Raw genomic sequence first — 23,906 nt, forward strand, 5'->3', positions numbered from 1 at the left:
GATATATGTAATAAATACAAATTTTAAAAATATGTTATAAAGATAAGGAATGGAAATTCCAAGTCTTTTATTTATTTATTTGAGATGGAGTCTTGCTCTGTTGCCAGGCTGGACTGCAGTGGTGCAATCTCGGCTCACTGCAACCTCCACCTCCTGGGTTCAGGCGATTCTTCCACTTCAGCCTCCCCAGTAGCTGGGACTACAGGTGCATGCCACCACACCAGGCTAATTTTTGTATTTTTAGTAAAGACGGGATTTCACCATTTTGTCCAGGATGGTCTCTATCTCTTGACCTCGTGATCCGTCCGCCTTGGCCTCCCAAAGTGCTGGGATGACATGCGTGAGCCATCGCGCCCGGCCCAAGTCTTTTACTGTAATCTCTTCTTCCTCATGTTAATGTCCTAAACAGCGGTGAGGAATGACTAGGAAACTGTGCCTCAGTTAACCTGATTTCATCTCATTTTTAGCAAATGATTTTTTATTTTTTAGACGGAGGCTCGCTCTGTCACCCAGGTCTGGAGTGCGATGGCATGATCTTGGCTCACTGCAACCTCTGCCTCCCGAGTTCAAGCGATTCTCCTGTCTCAGCCTCCTGCGTAGCTGGGATCATAGGTGCAGGCCCTCATGTCAGGCCATTCTTTTGTATTTTAGTAGAGGCAGAGTTTCACCGTGTTACCCAGACTGATCTTGAACTCCTGAGCTCAGGCAATTCACCCGCCTTCGCCTCCCAAAGTTCTGGGATTACAGGCATGAGACACTTTGCGTGGCCACAAATGATCTTATTTGAGGTTAATAGGTGTGAAAATGGTTCAAAATTGGGAGCCAGGTAATGGATGCAAGATCATAGACCTATGAGATTTATTTAATTTAATAAGTTGCTCTCAATAAAAAATTTGTTTCCACTCATGCTAGGTAAGCCAAATATGTGGGTTTTCACTCTATTTGGTGAGGACTGGATAACCTAAAAAACATAAAATGACTCCCATATTACTTATTGCAGGACACAGTAAACCAGTGCCTTCATGAGAGGTCACTGCTCGTCTCTCTGATGCTATGTCACTTGGTAACTATTAATAAAGTGCTTTTGTCCATTTCCCCCAGTATAGTGCATATTCAGGAATGTTCTTATTTGTAAGGATCTCATAAAGGGTCTTCCCAGCCTGCTCCCCTATCAAATGAAAGGGATTCCTCTATGTTCTTATGGTAACATTTGGCAGATGTCAAGCAATGAAAACCTCGATCAATTTTATCTACAGAACCAAGAGCTAAGGAGTCTCTTGAGATCATCAAAGGATTTATGTCAACAAAAGTTTGGCAAAGGGTCAGCAAGTTCTACGCATTTATGGCTAACCATTTTTATTGGCAATAAAATATTCTCTTTAAGGAATAAGTATTAGGTGTTTTAATTCATTATTTCTGAAAAGCAGATGCTTTTCATGCTTTATTTATCAATTTTAGCTTTTGCTCTTATTCAAAATATTGAATTGAAAATCGACAATTTTCACAGATCCAGATGTCATATTTATATTTCTGAAAGCTTGCCAGTAAAATAACTAAAAAGTTAACTAGGTGTTATTCTCTTAAAAATTATATTAATATAAATACGTACCCAGTGATTTGGACACCAGTATCAGCCTGTCCCTGTATTTTGGTTTGAGACAAACAGGATTTCCATTTAGATCAATTTTCCACAGCTTCATCAACTTGTTCAGTAAAAACTCCAAATCCTATAAGAGAAGAAAAAGCAAAGCACAAGCATTTCATAATTGCCAATACCTCTAGTGTGTCAGTTTACTGTTTTAAAAGGTAATTGCTGTTTTTGTGGAGTTCTAGCTCAGAGCCACATACTTAGAATGTGCATAATAACTAAATTTTGAATAAAACAATCTATACTCATAATAGAAGGCACTAAAGATGAGGCAAAAACTGAGGTCCTAAGTTGAGGGCCACACAACTGTTCCCCATCATACTCCCTTAAATGGTCCCCACTGCAGCTCAGAAAAAGCTTTTTCCTGCAGAAGATGTCCTATTCTTAGTGTAGCTCATAGAAATTTACAAATTAGGCAATTAAGGGGTAGTGAGTAAGCAGTCCCTTGCGATTGTAAGCAATGCTTACTGTTGCTTTTTATTTTACAAATTAAATCTGTTAAAAAAACAAAAACAAAAAACAAACACCTACGAAAGGGGAATATAGAAGGGGGAAAAATCATTTGTATTCATACTATGCAAAGATCACTTTTAATATGTTGCTATATATCCTTCTAATTTTGAGCATAGGGACTTTTGGGAGGGCACATATTTTTAATTGTCATAATTGTACTGTGAGTATAATTTTGTTTTACAATACATCATACATATTTGCATGTTTTTATAGCTTACAAGAAGTAAAACAGCTCATTGATATTTCAAGGAATAATAAAATTATTCCATGGTCTATAACCCAAATAAATGTGAGGAAAACAGATTAATGGCACTTAACGAACTGTCTCAGTTTGCTCTTTTCATAGCCTCTGCTTCCTTTTTGGGTTTCTTTTCCCATCCAATGTCACTCTTTTCCCAGTACCTTGTCTGTCATTTCTTGCTTTCTCCCCTTCCCTCGTTTCTAAAAAATATATTTTAACTACTATTTAATGAAAATGAAGTACACTTTGAGTATTTCTTATATGTGCTCAAAGTTCTGTTCTTTATTTTTAAAATCAAATACATTTAATCTGTAATGAATTACTCGACAAAAGTAGTGCATTTAGGTTGTTTCCATGTCTTGGCTATTGTGAATATTGCTGCAAAGAACACAGGAGCGCAGATGAGGTTTTTAAAATAGTAATTTCACTCCTTTGGATATATACCCTGAATTCAGTCTGTGCTAGACTTTGAGGGATTCAAATAAATAATTTATGTGAAAATGTAAGACATTATTTTTAAAAATATCTGGCAATACTAAACTTCCTGGCACTGCTGCTGACTGTGTGACCTTAGGCAAATGTATGTCTTCATCTATCACACGAGGTTAATTAAGATTAGTTGCCATGGCATATAAAGTGCCTGGAACAAAGCAAGTAATAAAAGTGTCAGTTCTCTGCTGGTTTGCCCACCCTGCTATCTCTTAACTAATTCCCTTTCGCTTAATTTTTGTTAACAGAGAGTGAAAACATTTTAAGTAAAGAAGAAGAAGCTTCTTGACCTACTGACAAATAAGTAGTTTACTTTTTATAAGAAAGTTATCTTTATAAATGTAACTTCAGCCTTCAGTTCTGGACTCTGGAATATGCCTTCTCCAACACTATTTGTTTGTCAGTGTTTAATACAGCCACAGCTATCTTATTTTATGTGAGAGTTACATTGTATTTCTCCTACTCTAAAAACCTGTAAGGAAGGGATTGTGTATCACATTTTTTTACAGTGTCGAATGTGATGCCCAGCATCTAAAAGTTAGTAAGGACAATTAGAGAACTTTAAATTGATATAGATAAAAAGAGTGCTTAGAGCTTTGTTAATTGTTCCTTACTTGATAAATGACCCTCGACATACTCCCTCCAGTGTATGTTTATTTAAGACTAAACTAATCCTGTGCTGAAATACGATTACCCTTTGGATACGCTCTGGTTGTTCATTGCCTTCCTGTCTTTAATAAAAAGCTTTCACTTTCCTGTTCTTCAATAAGTTACTAAAGGAAGCAGACACTTTTCTGGACAGTCTCTGTTTGATAAATGATCATGTCATGCTATCACTTAGAGGAGTGCTGCAAAATACTGAGGAGCAAATTCTATTTCCCCTGCAGGGCTGATGCCTAAGCTCCTGTATAGGTGTCTGCAGCGCAGCAGTGTTCTCTCTACCATTAATGATGACCACTGATGAACCTGTATCTGACCAGCATCCTCCAATTTTTATCGGAAATGTCTGGACCAACCATTCTTAATAAATCTAAAGACAGCCATTTGTCATCCCTTTGACGGCCTGTCATCATCTGCCTGGGAAAATCTATAATTTTTGGCTTGTTCTTGACTCAACTGTGGAATGAATAAATTTATCTTTGGGCTACTCTGCTTGTCAGGATCAATATTGAGCCGAGGTTGAATAAATTAGAAACTGAAAAAACATGACAGGCCTTAGAAGTTTGTTCATTTGTGTCTTATAAATCAGATATTTAGTTTATATAAGAGTCAAGGATGTCAAGTTTTTTATTTCCCTCATTCATACTGAAGATTCTATACCTCATGATAAATGGCCATCAGAAAACCAATGAAGTAAATCACTAATATATCTGACTTTGAGATGAACTTTTCAGATCATTGGATTGATTTAGCAGACTTTACAGACTTAAAAACTGTAGGTAAAGATTAAACTTTTTTTTGTTCTTCAAGTTTTATACATTGTTGCAGCCATGATATTTATTTGACTTAATAATGTCAGCAAGCTATATAATGCTGGCCCTAGTGAAGTTCATGGCTCAACTTAGCCTCATCAGACTACCTGCACAAATCCAAAAGTTTTATTGTAAATTGTTGTTAAGGTAGTTAATAATTTTTATACATTGATGCATATCTGTTTAAAGGAGGTAAAAGGAAAAACATACAAAGACATGTTAACCAAAAGTAAATGTCATTTAAAGTAGACCCCTGTAAGTTAAAGGAGTTTCTAAACAATGGAGTGTCATTTGGCTTAAAACCTCTTTCTCCTTCTCAACGGTTGACCTTGCCACCAATTTTACTGGAGAGAAGTTGGCCATCTGACCACAAAGTTTTCTCAGTTATCTACCTTTGGTTTCACACTTTCTCTTCCATTCTTCTTTTCCATTTTCCTCCACAAAGGAAGAGTCACACCTCTCTCCCCAGGTTAATTAGTTCTTTGGATTCCAGCCTTTTCTTCTTGGGCTCTTCTCTCTCTTCCATTTCCATTTCTAGTATCTCCCTCTTATCTGGATTTTGTCTCTTACCTACCATTGCCAAACTTCTTGAAGACTGATCCATACTAGTGCTTCTCAAACTTCCATGTGCTTAAGAATCCTGAGTGATCTTATTTAAATGCAGGTTCTGATTTGTTAGGTCTGAGACAGAAGCAAGGCTAGATGCTGCATTTCTGCTGCTGCCACTGCTGGTCTAGGTCCCTACTTGGGGTTGGCCTAGGCCACTCATGGCTAGAGTGTGGAGAACAGCTGGTTGCTTCTTCAACCACTGGGTACTCCTGCAACCTGGTGCCACTGAAAAGGCATTGCTAACGTTATTACTGATCCACACATTGCCAATCACATGCTTTCTCAGTCTTGATTCTTTGGAATATCTTACCCTGCTCACCACTCCCTTCATGGCTTTGTGATTCTACATTCTTGCAGGCTCCGTGGATCCTTCATCAATCTCTGACCCCACAAGTAACAAACCTCTGACTACAGAAATCCCCCATATATGAAACGGCTGTTTCATACATTGGGGAAAACTCTATTAAAGTTTCCACCATCTCTCACTTCCTAACTAGCCTGGCCTCTTCCAGTCTGTTCTTCACATTGTAGCCATGTGGATCTTTTCAAATCGCTAATCTCAGCCACATACCGAGAACTGAGAACACATCTCATAAAAGCAGTACTATAAGAACATCTGTGCAGTGACAGTCCTCTCCATAATGCATCAGCACGTTTCCAGAGAGCATGAGCTCCCACTGGAGAGCAGGAGGATGTGTCCCAGGTGGTGACCCCTGGGGACCAATTCACTTGATTCCTTTTTTATAATCCATGTTTATTCCTTCCAAACAGTGTTTGCTTCCCTGCCCTGGATCACAGCAAAATGTAAAATCACAGCTAGAAAAATGTTTGCCTCCTGTAACCCACTGCCTTCTCTATTTATACTTAGACCCCTTATAGAGAAAGAATGGCCACATTGGTAATAGTCAAACTTCTGTTACCTTAAGGAAAGAAAGGTCACGTATTCACGAGAGGAGGAACAAATTATGTGGGAACCCATACTAAGCATTTCTTTGCACTCTCTCCCATCTCCACTGTAGGCAGTCTGGTTGATGATGGTAGTTTCAGTGACCACTTAAACAATACACTGAAGATTCACATTCATCTATCTTCTGAATTCTGGCCTCATATGGCCAATTATGTACTTGACATTTTATCTGGAACATTTCAAAGGCACTTCAAACCCTACATGACCAAAACTCACAATCTCTCAAACCTGACTCTTTACTTCTCTTTTTCCCATTGTGCAAAGCAAGAAGCCGAGGGGAATCACTCCTGACCTCTCCTTCTGCTATGCTCCCTACATCCAACTCACAACCAAGTCTTATCCATTTTACTTCCTAAACAGCTCTCCAATCTGTCCATTCCATTTCCATCCCTACCCTATTAAAGTTTCTATCATCTCTCACTTTGTAATTAGGCTGGCCTCTTCCAGTCTATTCTTCGCCCTGTAGCCATGCAGATCTTTTCAAACTGCTAATTTTCAGTTACTTCACACCTGGCTAAAACACCTCCAGTGGCTCCTCATTGTTCTTAGGATAAAGACAAAACTCCCTTTCATGACCTATGTGGCCCATCTACCCACTGGCCTCTGCACTATTTTCCACCTTCACTATCTCAGCTTCTTATCTCTTATATTTGCCATGCTCCCACCTGCCCCAGGACCTTGGCACATGCTGTTTTCTTTGCTGATAAGTGTTTTTTTTCTCTTAGAACTCGGCTGTCCTTACCTTAGCGAAGCCTCTAGCGACTCTCTAACTAGGGCTGATCCCTCTCTTATAATAGGCTCTCAGAGCCACATACTTCATTTTGTGGTACTTGTTCAATTTTATATTTGTTTGGGGATGATCATGTGCTTAATTTTCTCTTCCCCTGAATGTCGAGAGTTACTCAAGGCCAGAGATCATATCTGTTTTCTGCTCACTCTTGTGTCCTCCATTGTCTAAAGTACTGCCACATAGTAGGTGTTTTCAATGAATGTATAAGAAGAGATGAATGAATCAATGAATGAATGAATCAATGAATGAATGGGAGAGGGGCAAGTGGCCTAAGCTAGAAGCAGGATAGGAATTACAGGGAGAAATAAGATGGAACCATTTTTGAAGGAGTTGCTAATTAGAGGTGCTGCAGACATGGAAAGAGCGAAAAGAAAGACTATCTTCTCTTTTCTTCTATTTCCTCCTCTGTCCCTTCTCTCCATTTCTATACCCTACTATCTAGAAATCCCTGCCCTGGACCAGCTTTGGACTAAGGAATAGGAGAGATGAAGGCAGAGTTAGAGGATCTTGGTAGTAAGGAGTCCTTGGCAGTTGTGGGTCTAAAGATGTGAGGAGAGGAAAGGGAATGAAATCTCAAGCAGCAGGAGGGACAAAAGATGCTTGACTATCCAGCTTCTCACAGATTCATATCTTGTGCCTCAGCCTCTAATATAGCCACTACCTTGTGGCTCTAGGACCTCAGTAAGCTAGGGCATGGCATTGTTTCAGAATACCTATATTTCCCAGTGACCCAGTTCTCTCTTTTCTTTCCACAGAGCTCAAGAGCTCAGTCCCTTGGTAGCACTTTTCTTTGCTACATGTGTTCCTTTAAATATCTGTCTTTCTCACTGCTTGAACCAGAATCTTGGTTGAAAGATTTAAAATTCTTTAACCATCCTAAGGGATTATTATTTTTCCATGTTTTCTTAAAGAAGTCACTTAAAAATGTATCTCCTATGCCAAAAGGTATATAAATTCAGTTTGATGGAACAGGACTACAAGAAGACAATTTGTAAATACACACAAATTACTAACATGTTGTAGTTTATAATACTTCACAAAATCTATCTGCAGGATTGATTAACAGGAGTTTCATAGAACTGAGTAATCTATTACAATATTTATAATACTTAATACAATAAGTGTGACTAAGGTTCATCCTAAAAACCCAACTGAATATTGATTTTAAATTTTGAATTTTTACTTTTACAGATAATGGTAAATTAACTGCAAAAGTAAGAACTTAAAATGATAATTTCCTATGTAAGAACTACATTAGTTATTTCCTGTGCTTTCTGTAGTTACAGTAAAGGAACTTATGTTCATATAAAAGCAGCTGCTCTAGGTGCTAAAAACCTTGGGTAATTATAGTGGTTTTGTTAGGATTCTCTAATGATGTCCACTTCTTTTTCCCCATGGCACAAAGCTGTCTTTTGCTGACGACTCTTAGGATAGATGTCAGTGACCTTATGTATGGCATGAGAGATTTTTCCCCTATAGCATATGCTTTGATGTCAGTAGCTTTTGGACAATGTCAGGGAACAAAAAGAATGAAAAAATTAAAGCCAAATATAGAGATACCGACCCCAGGAATACATACAGAGAAATGAGTTAATATTCTGATGCTAGGCTTCAAGGTGTCCTTTGACTAAGCCTTCAGAAGATTATTTAAAATGAACCACAAAAAGCACATTTCAAATATATCCCAGGAAATGTCTATATTCAGAATGCCAAGAACCTGTGTCTAGACATTTTTAATTGTTTGTGTCTTCATGGTGGAAGTAAACAATTTAAGATTTTACTCTTACTCTTTGGATATCTTCACTCTATAGGAGGAAAAAGCAACTTTTGGTATATACCAACTGCTGGAACTCAGTGAATAGTTTGCATTCCTTTTCCAGAATACTTTTTGTGCCCTTCTTCATTTGTTCTATACACATACAGTAGGTGCCTGCTATGTCCCAAGCACTGGGCTGGGCTCTGGGTAACCCTGAAGTCAATAAATAAAAATTCCTTGCTCTCAAAGACATTCCTTGCTCTCAAAGACATTCAGTCTAATGAGGGATATGGTGATACACAATAACAAGATTATATTAATCAAGTTTCCTCACCAACCATTCTCTATTTAAATTATGTAAAAAAAATTATAGTGGGATAATCAACACAGTTAAAATATCAAATAAGATTATAGAGTTTATAACAAAACTTAAAGAGTATGTTAGGGCTTTAAACAAAACCACTTTCAGCTTCTTCAGGTATTTCTACACACATTTCTGTCCACATTTCTAAATAAAAATGACTATTTTTGATTTTTAAATCTTATTTATCTACTAAATTTCTACTATGAAAGATGATGATTCTCCGCAGAGGATCCAAGATGGCTGATGGCTAACATCTCGGGATTGCAGCTCTCAGTTAAAGCACAGAGTACTAGAGGATGCCACATGTTCAGACAAATTCAAGTCGCTCACGGAACAGAAGATCCCCAGTGGAGGAGTCACACGGGTCGCCAGCACAACTCTTGTGGCCGGCGCAGTGGTTTTGCCGGCACCTCGGTGAGGCAGCTCTCAGAGCAGAGCAAACAGGGCTGGCTCCCCTTCTGACCCAGGTTTGGAGGACCCACATGGGCCCCCAGCACAACTCCTGAAGCCGGCGCAGCGGCTGTGGTGGCCCCTCGGCGCGGCAGGTCTCCGCGCAGAGTAAACGAGACTGGTTTCCCTTCTGACCGAGGTTTGGAGCTCCGGAAAGGCAGAGTCGCCTATTTCAGACACAAGAAGGAAGCCAGACAGGAGAATCCTGGGCAGAAAAGCACCATCAGTCTTAACGCCGCTGTTCTGGCCCTGGGAACTAACAACCTAAACGTCCAATCAAAAGACCTAATCTGAAAGTTGGTAATTTCAAAGACAACAGGAGGATAAATTTACAATGATGGGAAGAAACCAGCGTAAAAAGGCTGAGAATACTTAAAAATCAGAACGCCTCTCCCTCTAAAGATGATCACAGTTCCACATCAACAATGGAACAAGGCTTGATGGAGAACGAGTGCATCCCAATAACAGAATCACCCTTCAAGGAATGGATAATAAGAAACTTCTGTGAGTTAAAAGAACATGTTGTAGCCCAATGTAAAGAAACTAAGAACTTTGAAAAAAGGTTTGATGAAATCCTATTGAGAATAGACAACTTAGAAAGGAATATAAGTGAATTAATGGAACTGAAGAATACAATACAGGAACTCCAAGAAGTTTGCACAGGTTTAAACACTCGAATTGTTCAAGCAGAAGAAAGGATATCAGAGGTCAAAGTCCAACTTAATGAAATAAAGCAAGAAGACAAGATTAGAGAACAGAGGATAAAAAGGAATGAGCAAAGTCTCCAAGAAATGTGGGACTATGTGAAAAGACCAAATTTACGTTTGATAGGTGTACCTGAATGAGATGGAGAGAATAAATCCAAGCTGGAAAATACCCTTCAGGATATTATTCAGGAAAATTTTCCTGAACTAGCAAAGCAGGTCAATATTCAACCCCAGGTAATACAGAGAACACCACAAAGATATTCCTCAAGAAGAGCAACCCCAAGGCACATAATCATCAGATTCACCAGGGTTGAAATGAAGGAGAAAATACTAAGGGCAGCCAGAGAGAAAGGTCAGGTTACCCACAAAGGCAAGCCTATCAGACTTACAGCAGATCTCTCAGCAGAAACTCTACAAGCCAGAAGAGAGTGGGGGCCAATATTCAACATCCTCAAAGAATAGAACCTTCAGCCCAGAATTTCATATCCAGCCAAACTAAGCTTCACAACTGAAGGAAAAATAAAATCTTTTACGAACAAGCAAGTACTCAAAGATTTTATTACCACCAGGCCTGCTTTACAAGAGCTTCTGAAAGAAGCACTACACACAGAAAGAAACAACCAGTATTAGCCTTTCTAAAAATATACCAAAAAGTAAAGAGCACCAACATAAAGAAGAATTTACATCAACGAATGGATAAAACAGCCAGTTAACATCAAATGGCAGTAACCCTAAATTTAAATCAACTAAATCCCCCAATCAAAAGACACAGTCAAAACCCAATGGCATGTTACATCCAGACCTGTTTCACATGCAAGGATACACAAAGACTCAAAACGAAGGGATGGAGAAAGATTTACCAACCAAATGGAGAGCAAAAATAAATAAATTAATAAATAAAAAGCAGGAGTTGCAATTCTCGTAGCAGATAAAATAGATTTTAAAGCAACAAAGATATAGTGGTAAAAGGATCAATGCAACAACAAGAGCTAACGATCCTAACACCCAGATACATAGAGACTTAGATTCAATGAGACAGAAAATTAATAAGGATATCAAGGACTCAAACTCAGATCTGGAACAAGTAAACTTAATAAATATTTATAGAGCTCTCCACTTCAAATACACAAAATATACATTCTTGTCAATACCACATCACACCTACTCATCGGTTTAAATGAAACATTGATTGGCCATTATTAATACCCATTTTTTTTCAGAATAAAGCAATATTTCTGTTCACCCTCCCTCTTTCTCTCCCTCTTTCTCCCTCTCCTTTACTCATTTTTTTTCTTTCCTTCTCTCAAAAAAAAAAAAAAAGAAAATAAGAAAGAAATCAACTTGTAAACCTCTAGATCCAGGTCGGCAATGTCTCTCTCATTGCTTGATTTCCTTCCTTCCCTTCCCTCCCTCCCTCCCCCCTTCCTCCCTTCCTTCCTTCCTTCCTTCACCCCTTCCTTCCTCCCTCCCTTCCTCCTTCCTCCCTTCCTCCTTCCCTCCCTTCCTGCCTTCCTCCCTTCCTCAAAAAAAAAAAAAAAAATGATGATTCTCATAAGTACTACCTCTGACCCATACTACACTTCCCTTCTCCTGCTATGTTAATAGAGTTAAACAACGTTGTTAATTAATTTTCAGTGACTGTATTCTTCTTCTTTGAGACAGGTTCTTACTATGTCACCCAGGCTGGAGTGCAGTGGTACGATCATGGCTCACTGCATCCTTGACCTCACAGGCTCAAGCGACCCTCCCACTTAAGCCTCCCAAATAGCTGGGACTACAGGCATGTGCCACCATGCCTGCCTAATATTAATGTATTTTTTGTAAAGATAGGGTTTCACCATCTTGCCTGGGCTGGTCTCGAACTCCTGAGCTCAATCAATCCTCCTGCCTCAGCCTCCCAAAGTGCTGGGATTACAGGCGTGAGCCACTGCACCTGGCCAATTTTCAATAACAATATTAGTAAGCTCAATTAAGTATTAGTCACAGCTAAACTACATAGTACACTAGGATTGCTTCTTATTTTCCCTAGAGTTAAAATTGCCTAATTATTTATTTGCTTGGTTTTCTATGTACTTACCACAATTCAGTCTGTTGCAACTTGGGTTAGGTGCCTTCTAGCCTACTGTACAGCTGCTTTCCTAGGACTTACCTTCACTTCTGTGAATTTCCTTAACTTTTTTACTGTTTTCTAGATACCATGTCTTACCTTTCCTAGTTTGCTCTCCTGTTTAGGTGGAATACTTAATTTGTATGGGTTGTGTTTTTTTGTGTTATTTTAAATAAATCTTTATTGTTTTTTAGAAGTTTTATATTTTAGCAGTTAAATTTGGAATGGTCCATTTTGAGTAAATTTTTGTGCATGGGGTAAAGGGTAAAAGTTCACTTTTCCTACTTGGATATCCAGTTGTTCCATCATTAGTTGAAAACATTATCCTTTCTTCCATTGAAATATTGGAACTTTTGGTTGAGCACAGTGGCTCACACCTGTAATTCTAGCATTTGGGAGGCTGAGGTGGGTGGATCACTTGAGGTTAGGAGTTCAAGACCAGACTGGCTATCATGGTGAAACCCCATCTCTACTTAACAAAAAAAAAAAAATACAAAAATTAGCTGGGTATGTGGCACATGCATGTAATCCCATCTACTCAGGAGGCTGAGGCAGGAGAATTGCTTGAACCCGGGAGCAGAAGTTGCAGTGAGCTGAGATTGTGCCACTGTACTCCAGCCTGGGCAATAGAGCAAGACTCTGTGTCAAAAAAAAAAAAAAAAAAAAAAAAAAAAAAAAAAAAAAAAAAGAAAGAAAAGAAAAGAAAAAGAAAAAAGAAAAGAAAGAAAAGAAAAAGAAATATTGGAACTTTTGTTAAGAATCAGTTGACCATATATGCGAGTTTACTTATAAATTGTTCTATTTCCTCGATCTTTATGTCCATCCTGTCAATGCCACATTCCCTTGATTACTGTAACTTTAAAGTTGTGAAATCAGGTAGCGTAAGTTCTCCAAATGTATTTTATTTTATTTTTGAGACAGGATCTCACTCAGACACCCAGGTTGGAGTGCAGTGCCACAATCATGGCTCACTGCTGTTTCAACCTCCTGGGTTTATGAAATCCTCTCACCTCAGCCTTCTGAGTAGCTGTGACCACAGGCATGTGCCACCACACCCAGCTAATTTCTTAAAAAATTTTGTAGGGATGGAGTCTTGAACTCCTGGGGAGTGATTCTCTAGCCTCAGCCTCCCAAAGTGCTAGGATTACAGATGAGAACCTCTGTGCCTAGCTTTTTTTTTTTTTGGAGAAACATGGTCTCACTCTGTTGCTCTTGAAGTGCAGTGGTGAGATCATGGCTCACAGTAGCCTCGACCTCCAGGGCTCATGCAATCCTCCCACCTCAGCCTTTTGAGTAGCTGGAACTGCAGGCAACACGCCATCATTCCCAGCTAATTTTTTTAAAAAACATTTTTTAGAGAAGGGGTCTTGCTATGTTGCCCAGATTGGTCTGAAACTCCTGGGCTCAAGAAAACTCCTGCCTCATTCTCCCAAGGTACTGGAATTATAGGCAGAGTTACCATGCCCATGATAGTTTTACCAAATGGTTATTTTTACCAATGTTGCTTTGGTATTCTGGGTCCCTTTCTTATAAATTTTAGGATTGATTTGTAGGGATGGAGTCTTGGGATGAACTTTTACCCTTTACCCTTTGTCAATTTCTAAAAGAAGAGAATCTGAGATAATTGATTGGGATTATGTTTTGAATGTATAGATCAATTGAGAAGGAATTAGCACTTTAAAAATACAAAATCTTCTACCATGTATGTGTAAGGGCAGGCAGTATGAGAAATCTCTGTAATTTCCTTTCAATTTTGCTGTGAACCTAAAATTAATCTAAAGAATAAAGTCTATTAAAATAAAAAATAAAAACCAGAGAAAAAGAATGCAGTCTGCTAATACATGAAAATGGTACCTCTCTCCACTTATATAGATCTTCTTTAATTTCTTCAAACATTTTGTATTTTTAATATACAGCTCTTGCACATATTTTTAAAAATGTACTTTTAAGTATTTTATGTATCTTGATGAAGTTATAAATGCCATTTAAAAATTTTTTATTTCTAGTTCATTACTAGTAAATGGAAATGCAGTTACGTTTTGCATATTGACCTTGCTAAATTCACTCCATAAGTTCTAATAGCTTTTTGCGGATTTCTCATCCTTTTATACATACCCTATCACGTAGTCTGCAAATAAAGAATATTTTGCTTCTTCCTTTTTAAGTAATGCCATTTGTTTCATTTTTTGGTCTTATTGCACTAGCTAAGACTTCTAGTGTAAGGCTGAATAAATATAGTATATTCTTAATCTTAGGAAAAGCATTCAGGCTTTTATCATTAAGTATGTTGTTATGTAGATTATATATATATGTCTGTTATCAGGTTAAGTTACTTTATTTACAGTTTGTTGATTTTTAAAACAATAAATGGTGCTGACTACGATGCATTTTGTGCATCAATTGAGATGATCATATATTTCTCCTTTATTCTGGTTGGTAAATTATATTGATTTATTTCTGAATGCCAAAACAATCTTGCATTCCTGAGATAAGCCTCACCTGGTCATTGTGTGTTATCTTTTTATATATTGCTGTATTTGATTTGCTAATATTTTAGTAGGGATTTTTGCTTCTCTGTTCACGGGGTATATTGCTCTATAGTGTTCTTGTAATATTGCTGGTTTGATAAGATGAGTTGGGAAGTAGTCCCTGTTTCTCTTTTCTTTCTTTTTTTTCTTTTCTTTCTTTCTGAGACAGGGTCTCACTTTGTTTCCCCCTGCTGGCTGGAGTGCAGTGATATGATGTCAGCTCACTGCAGCCTCTACTTCCCAGGTTCATGTGATCCTCCCACCTCAGCATCCTGAGTAGCTGTGACTATAGATGGGCACCACTATGCCTGGCCAATTTTTTTTTTTTTTTTGAGATGGAGTCTCACTCTGTCACCCAGGCTGGAGTACAGTGGCATGATCTTGGCTCACTGCAAACTCTGCCTCCTGGGTTCAAGTGATTCTTCTGCCTCAGCCTCCCAAGCAGCTGGGACCACAGGCACATGCCACCATGCCCAGCTAATTTTTATATTTTTAGTAGAGACAGGGTTTCACCATATTGGCCAGGATGGTCTTGATCTCCTGACCTCATGATCCACCTGGCCTCCCAAAGTGCTGGGATTACAGATGTGAGCCACCGTGGCCGGCCTTAATTTGCATTTATTTTTCTTGCTGCTTGAAGTACAAGATTAGAGCATTGTTTTAATTTTTCTTCGTCTTAAATTTATTGCCATTATTGCTTGTATTTTTCCCTCATTCTTGTTGTCATTTTATAATTTTTCTTCTTTTCTACTATAAGTGTTCAAAACCATAACTTTCCGTCTAAGCACTAACTTAATATATCTCACAAATTTTCAAATGTTTTGTTTTCATTTTCCTTCCAATCAAGTTTTTTCTAATTTTCTTTGTGTATGGACTTTGTTTTATTTCATATGGATTATCATTGATAATTCTGTTTTTTTGAGACAGGGTTTCACTCCATTGCCCAGGCTGGAGTGCAGTGGTGTGATCTCAGTCACTGCAGCCTCCACCTTTGGGGCTCAAGCAATCCTCCCAACTCAGTCTCGCAAGTAGCTGGAACTACAGACGTGCACCACCATGCCTGGCTAATTTTTGTATTTTTAGTGGAGGCAGGGTTTCACCATGTTGCCCAGGCTGCTCTTGAATTCTGGGGCTTAAAAAATCCACCTGCCTCAGCCTCCCAAAGTGTTGGTATTATGGGCATGAGCCACTGCATCTAGCTCTTGATAGTCTAACCCCTATTATAAGGTGGAATGTTCTATAGAGTAAATTAGATCAAATTGGTTGGTTACATCTATCTTTTATATCATTACCAGTTTACTATCCATTGGTTCTGTCAACCAATGAGAGACAAATATTGAAATCTCTGTTATAATTATGGATTTGTCTATTTCCCTTTCACTTCTGTGAATTTTTACTTCATGTAGTTTGTAATTCTAAAGAGCATAACTTTGAGGCTTGTTATGTTTTCTTGAAGAATTGGCACTTTTTATCATTATAAATTTTTCTTATATATCTCTGATAATATTTCTTGTCCTAGAATCTATTTTATTTTACATTAATATAGCCATCTCATTTTCATATTATTTGTGTTTTCAATATATACTTTTCATAATTTTATTTTTAACTCATATATCTTTATATATAAAGTGTGTTTCTTCCAGAGAGTATCATTTGATTTTTTTTTTTTTTTTTTTTTTTTAAGAATCACATCTTAGTTGATGCAATTTGGGTAGAGCCTACTTCATGGTACTAGTACTCAAGGTGAACATTTGACCAGGACTCAACAAAGAGAAGAGTCCATCATCCTGGCCACAGTGATTGATTCAAAGCTAGACATGTGGCCTGTGTCTGAGAACTTCTTTTTTTATTTTTATTTTTTTTTTAAAGAAAAAAGAGGGGCGGACTCAAGATGGTGCGGTGAGAACAACCCAGGATTGAAGCTCTCGGTGAATGTGTGGAGGGTGAGTCAGGGCCGCATTTCCAGACGGATCTTTGTTGCCCACAGAACAGGGAAATTCCCAGGTATAAAAGAGATGTGGGGTGCCAGCGAAGAGGTTTTGGCTGGTGCAGCTGGCGGTCGGCGCTACAGCGCAGCGGTGCTCCACAGCGCTCCGCACAAAGTGCATGGGTCTGGGTGCCCTGTTGAACCAGCAATTTGAGTCTTGAGAGGGCAGATTGGCATACCCATCTGATCGAACGGGACTTGGACAGTGAGCCAGGCCAGGAGATTCCAGGGAAACGGCATTTGGGCCAGCGCAGTGGGACAAACAAAACAGCGATTCCAAATGCTCCGGGTGGAGAGTTTCACTGTGGGTACAGCTACACCAAGGACGGTGCAGCTTGGTGGGGGAGGGGCATCTGCCATTACCGAAGCAATCCGCCCCTACTGAGGTAAACGCCCATTGCTGATGCAGCCTGCCATTGCCGAGGCAACCCGCCACAACAGAGAGACCCTGCCGCAGGGCATAGCCCATGGCATCAGGGCAGAGACCGCAGCAGCAGGGCAGAGTCTGCAGCAAAAGGGCAGACCTCACACCAGCAGGGCAGAGCCTCGGCAGGCAAATAGTGCCTAGACTGCCTCCTAGCTGGGCAGGACAGCGCAACAGACACTCATAAAGAAAGCCTCAACCCCCCGAGACAGAGCATCTGAGAAAAAAAGGTTTTTTTTTTTATGAGTTCTGCTGCAGCAGAATTAAATGTAGCAGCCTAACAGCCCTGAATGAACAACAGAGCTCACAGCTCAGCACTTGAGCTCCTATAAAGTACAGACTGTCTCCTCAAGCAGCTCCCTGACCCCTCTATATCCAGAAGACTGACATTTGGCAGGCACCATTCTGGGACAAAGATAGCAGAAAAAGAAACTGGTAGCATCCCTCACTGTTCCGCAGCTGCTACAGGTGCACTCCAGACTAGCAGGGCCTGGAGTGGACCTCAGCAGTCATACAGTAAAGGGGCTAGACTGGTAGAAGGAAAACCAAGTAACAGAAATACTTCATCATCAACAAGCTGGGCATCCACTCAGAGACTCAATCGAAAAGTCAGCAACTACTCAGAGGACAGGTGGATAAATCCACAAAGATGGGAAGAAACCAGCGCAAAAAGGAGGAAAACACCCGAAACCAAAACACCTCACCTCCTACAAAGGACCAAAACGCCTCACCAGCAAGGGAACAACGCTGGACAGAGAATGACTGTGACGAAATGACAGAACTAGACTTCAGAAGGTGGATAATGAGAAACTTTTGTGAGCTAAAAGAACATGTTTTAAATAAATGCAAAGAAACTAAGAACCTTGAAAAAAGATTCGAGGAAATGATAACAAGAATGGATAACTTAGAGAGGAATATCAATGAATTAAAGGAGCTGAAAAACACAATACGAGAACTTCACGAAGCATGCACAAGTTTCAACAGCTGAGTTAACCAAGCAGAAGAAAGAATATCAGAAGTCGAAGATCAACTCAATGAAATAAAATGAAAAACCAAGATTAGAGAAAAAGGCACAAAGAGGAATGAACAAAGTCTCCAAGAAATGTGGGACTATGTGAAGAGACCTAACCTACATTTGATAGGTGTACCAGAAGGGGATGAAAAGAATGAATCCAAGCTGAAAATACTCTGCAGGATATTATCCAGGAAAATTTCCCCCACCTAGCAAGACAGGCCAACACTCAAATGCAGGAAATACAGAGAACACCACAAAGATATTCTGCAAGAAGAGCAACCCCAAGGCACATAATCTTCAGATTCACCAGGGTTGAAATAAAGGAGAAAATACTAAGGGCAACCAGAGAGAAAGGTCGGGTCACCCACAAAGGGAAGCCCATCAGATTCACAGCAGATCTCTAGGCAGAAACTCTACACGCCAGAAGAGAGTGGGGCCAATATTCAACATCCTTAAAGAAAAAAACTTTCAACCCAGAATTTCATATCCAGCCAAACTGAGCTTCATAACTGAAGGAAAAATAAAATCCTTTGAGAACAAGCAAGTACTCAGAGATTTTGTCACCACCAGGCCTGCTTTACAAGAGCTCCTGAAAGAGGCACTACACATAGAAGGGAACAACCAGAACCAGCCATTCCAAAATCACACTAAATGCTAAAGAGCATCAACATAATGAAGAATCTACATCAACTAACGGGCAAAACAGTCAGCTAGCCTCAAAATTGCAGTATAAAATTCACACATAAAAATATTAACCCTAAATGTAAATGGACTAAATGCACCAATCAAAAGACACAGACTGGCAAATTGGATAAAAAGCCAAAACCCATCAGTGTGCTGTATCCAGGAAACCCATCTCACATGCAAGGATACACAAAGGCTCAAAATAAAGGGATGGAGGAAGATTTTCCAAGCAAATGGAGAGCGAAAAAAAGCAGGAGTTGCAATTCTCATCTCTGATAAAATAGATTTTAAAGCAACAAAGAACAAAAGAGACAAAGAAGGCCATTACATAATGGTAAAATGATTGATACAACAAGAAGAGCTAACGATCCTAAACATATATGGACCCAATACAGGAGCACCCAGATACATAAGGCAAGTTCTTAATGACTTACAAAGAGACTTAGACTCCCACACAATAATAGTGGGAGACTTTAACACTCCACTGTCAATATTAGACAGATCAACCAGACAGAAAATCAACAAGGATATCCAGGGCTTGAACTCAGACCTGGAGCAAGCAAACCTGATAGACATTTACAGAACTCTCCACCCCAAATCCACAGAATACACATTCTTCTCAGCACCACATCACACCTACTCTAAAATTGACCACATAATTGGAAGTAAAGCACTGCTCAACAAATGCAAAACAACTGAAATCATAACAAACAGCCTCTCAGACCATAGTGCAATCAAGTTAGAACTCAGAATACAGAAACCGACCCAGAACTGCACAGCTTCATGGAAACTGAACAACTGGCTCTTGAATGTTGACTGGGTAAACAATGAAATGAAGGCAGAAATAAAGAAGTTCTTCGAAACCAATGAGAATGAAGACACAACATGCCAGAACCTCTGGGACACATTTAATGCAGTCTCTAGAGGAAAGTATATAGCAATAAGTGCCCATATGAGGAGAATGGAGAGATCCAAAATTGACACCCTATCATCAAAATTGAAAGAGCTAGAGGAGCAAGATCAAAAAAACTCAAAACCCATCAGAAGACAAGAAATAACTAAGATCAGAGCAGAACTGAAGAAGATAGAGACACGAAAAACCCTTCAAAAAATCAATAAATCCAAGAGCTGGTTTTTAGAAAAGATCAACAAAATAGACAAACCACTAGCCAGATTGATAAAAAAGAAAAGAGAGAACAACCAAATAGATGCAATAAAAAATGATAAAGGGGAAATCACCAAGATTCCTCAGAAATTCAAACCATCATCAGAGAATATTACAAACAACTCTATACACATAAACTAGTAAACCTGGAAGAAATGGATAAATTCCTGGACTCCTGTGTCCTCCCAAGCTTAACCAGGAGGAAGCTGAAACTATAAATAGATCAATAACAAGGTCAGAAGTCGAGGCAGCAATTAAGAGTCTACCACACAAAAAAAGCCCAGGTCCAGATGGGTTCACAGCTGAATTCTACCAGACACACAAAGAGGAGCTGGTACCATTCCTTCTGAAACTATTCCAAATAATCCAAAAAGAGGGAATCCTTCCCAAATCATTTTATGAGACCAACATCATCCTGATACCAAAACCCGGCAGAGACCCAACAAGAAAAGAAAACTTCAGGCCAATATCCATGATGAATATAGATGCAAAAATCTTCAATAAAATATTGGCAAGCCGATTGCAACAGCAAATCAAAAAACTTATCCATCACGATCAAGTAGGATTCATCCCGGGGATGCAAGGCTGGTTCAACATACGCAAGTCTATAAACGTAATTCACCACATAAACAGAACCAAAAACAAAAACCACATGATTATCTCCATTGATGCAGAGAAGGCATTCGACAACGTTCAACAGCCCTTAATGCTAAAAACCCTCAATAAACTCGGTATCAATGGAACGTATCTCAAAGTAATAAAAGCTATTTATGACAAACCAACAGCCAATATCATACTGAATGGGCAAAAACTGGAAGCATTCCCTGTGAAATCTGGCACTAGACAAGGATGCCCTCTTTCACCACTCCTATTCAATATAGTACTGGAAGTTCTAGCCAGAGCAATTAGGCAAGAAAAAGAAATAAAGGGTATTCAAATAGGAAAGGTGGAAGCCAAATTGTCTCTATTTGCAGACGACATGATAGTATACCTAGAAGACCCCATCGCCTCAGCCCAAAATTTCCTGAAACTCATAAGCAACTTCAGCAAAGTCTCAGGATATAACATCAATATGCAAAAATCACAAGCGTTTCTCTGCACCAATAACAGACTTAAAGAAAGCCAAATCAAGAACGAACTGCCATTCACAATTGCTACAAAAGGAATAAAATACCTTTGAATACAACTCACAAGGAACGTAAGGGACCTCTTCAAGGAAAACTACAAACCACTGCTCAATGAAATAAGAGAGGACACAAACAGATGGAGAAACATTCCATGTTCATGGTTAGGAAGAATTAATATCGTGAAAAAGGCTATACTACCCAAAGTAATTTACAGAATCAATGCTATCCCCATCAAGCTACCATTGACTTTCTTCACAGAACTGGAAAAACCACCGTGAACTTCATATGGAACTAAAAGAGAGCCTGCATAGCCAAGTCAATTCTAAGCAAAAAGTACACAGCGGGGGGCATCACACTACCGGATTTCAAACTATACTTCAAGGCTACAGTAATCAAAACAGCATGGTACTGGTACCAAAACAGAGATATAGACCAATGGAACAAAACAGAGGCATTGGAGGCAACACAACATACCTACAACCATACAATCTTTGATAAACCTGACATTAACAAGCAATGGGGAAAGGATTCCCTGTTTAATAAATGGTGTTGGGAAAACTGGCTAGCCATGTGCAGAAAGCAGAAACTGGACCCCTTCCTGACACCTTACACTAAAATTAACTCCAGATGGATTAAAGACTTAAACATAAGACCTGGCACCATAAAAACCCTAGAAGAAAATCTAGGCAAAACCGTCCAGGACATAGGAGTAGGCAAGGACTTCATGAACAAAACACCAAAAGCATTGGCAACAAAAGCCAAAATAGACAAATGGGACCTAATGAAACTCCACAGCTTCTCCACGGCAAAAGAAACAGTCACTAGAGTGAATCGGCAACCAACAGAATGGGAAAAAATTTTTGCAGTTTACCCATCTGACAAAGGGCTGATATCCAGAATTTACAAAGAACTCAAACAGATTTAAAAGAAAAAAACAAACAAGCCCATTCAAAAATGGGCAAAGGATATGAACAGACACTTTACAAAAGAAGACATATATGAGGCCAACAATCATATGAAAAAATGCTCATCATCACTGGTCATCAGAGAGATGCAAATCAAAACCACCTTGAGATACCATCTCATGCCAGATAGAATGATGATCATTAAAAAATCTGGAGACAACAGATGCTGGAGAGGATGTGCAGAAAAAGGAACACTTTTACACTGTTGGTGGGTGTGTAAATTAGTCCAACCATTGTGGAAGACAGTGTGGCGATTCCTCAAGGCCTTAGAAATAGAAATTCCATTTGACCCAGCAATTTCATTATATATCCAAAGGACTATAAATCGTTCTACTATAAGGACACATGCACATGAATGTTCATTGCAGCACTGCTTACAATAGCAAACACCTGGAACCAACCCAAATGCCCATCGATGATAGACTGGATTGGGAAAATGTGGCACATATACACCATGGAATATTATGCAGCAATCAGAAATGATGAGTTCGTGTCGTTTGTAGGGAAATGGATGAATCTGGAGAACATCATTCTCAGCAAACTGACACAAGAACAGAAAATGAAATACTGCATATTCTCACTCATAGGCGGGTGATGAAAAATGAGAACACATGGACTGATGGGTTTTGACTTTTTATTTAATTTGCCTGCCTGTATCTTTGATTGGGGCATTTAATCCATTCAAATTTAGGATTAATATTGATATTTGTGAGTTTAATACTGTCGTTTAATGCTAGCTGGCTATTTCCCCCATTAGTTGATATAGATTCTTCATTATAGAGATACTCTTTACCTTTTTGTAAGTTTTTGGGATGACTGATACTGGTTGTTCCTTTCTGTGTATAGTGTTTCTTTCAGAAGCTCTTGTAAAGCAGGCCTGGTGGTGATGAAATCTCTGAGTGCTTGCTTGTTTATGAAAAATTTTATTTTTCCTTCATATATGAAGCTTAATTTGGCTGGATGTGAGATTCTGGGTTGAAAATTTTTTTCTTTGAGGATATTGAATATGGACCCCCACTCTTTTCTAGTTTGTAGGGTTTCAGCTGAGAGATCTGCTGTGTAACCTGACCTTTCTCTCTAGCTGCCCTTAAAATTTTCTCCTTTATTTGGTGAATCTAACAATTATATGTCTTGGAGTTGCTCTACTTGAGGAATATCTTTGTGGTGGTCTCTGTATTACCTGGAGTTGAGTATTGTCCTGCCTTACTAGATTAGGAAAGTTTTCCTGAATAATATTCTGAAGAATATTTCCCAGCTTGAATTCATTCTCTTCATGACATTCAGGTACACCTATCAAATGTAAATTAGGTCTTCTCACATAGTCCCATATTTCTTGGAGACTTTGCTCATTTCTTTTTACTCTTCTCTAATCTTGTCTTCTCATTTCATTTCATTAAGTTGGTCTTCGACCTCTGATATCCTTTCTTCTGCTTGATCAATTCAACTGTTAAAACCTGTGCATACTTTGCGAAATTCTTGTATTGTATTCTTCAGTTCCATTAATTCACTTATATTCCTCTCTAGATTGTCTATTCTCATTAGGATTTCATCAAACCTTTTTTCAAGGTTCTTAGTTTCTTTACATTGGGCTAGAACATGTTCTTTTAACTCACAGAAGTTTCTTATTATCCACCTTCTGAAGCCTAATTCTGTTATTGGAACACACTTGTTCTTCATCAGGCCTTGTTCCCTTGTTGATGAGGAACTGTGATCCCCTGTAGAGGGAGAGGCATTCTGATTTTGGGTATTCTCAGCCTTTTTACACTGGTTTCCTCCTATCATTGTAAATTTATCCACCTGTTGTCTTTGTAATTACTGACTTTCAAATTAGGTCTCTGAGTGGACGTCCAACTTGTTGATTCCCAGCGCCAGAATCTGAGCAACCCACTGTGCCAGCT

At 39.0% G+C, this 23,906-nt stretch overlaps 1 protein-coding gene across 10 annotated transcripts in view; it reads right to left on the reverse strand.

The window, feature by feature from the left end:
* The window catches only part of PPP1R42 (protein phosphatase 1 regulatory subunit 42), a 70,579-nt gene that overhangs the window by 22,333 nt on the left and 24,340 nt on the right, over nucleotides 1-23,906 (reverse strand). For 5 of the 10 annotated variants that reach the window (XM_078352574.1, XM_054246311.2, XM_054246314.2 and 2 more), the window contains 2 exons: nucleotides 11,853-11,939; nucleotides 1,610-1,727 (listed from right to left, as the gene is read on the reverse strand). In XM_078352574.1, the coding sequence (XP_078208700.1) occupies nucleotides 1,610-1,727; nucleotides 11,853-11,939 (205 nt within the window). The remainder of the gene's footprint in view (nucleotides 1-1,609; nucleotides 1,728-11,852; nucleotides 11,940-23,906) is intronic. The other 5 variants (XM_078352576.1, XM_078352575.1, XM_078352573.1 and 2 more) reach the window with 1 other exon arrangement.

Source organism: Callithrix jacchus, chromosome 16 (assembly GCF_049354715.1).
Source record: "Callithrix jacchus isolate 240 chromosome 16, calJac240_pri, whole genome shotgun sequence".
NCBI classification, from domain to species: Eukaryota; Metazoa; Chordata; class Mammalia; order Primates; family Cebidae; genus Callithrix; species Callithrix jacchus.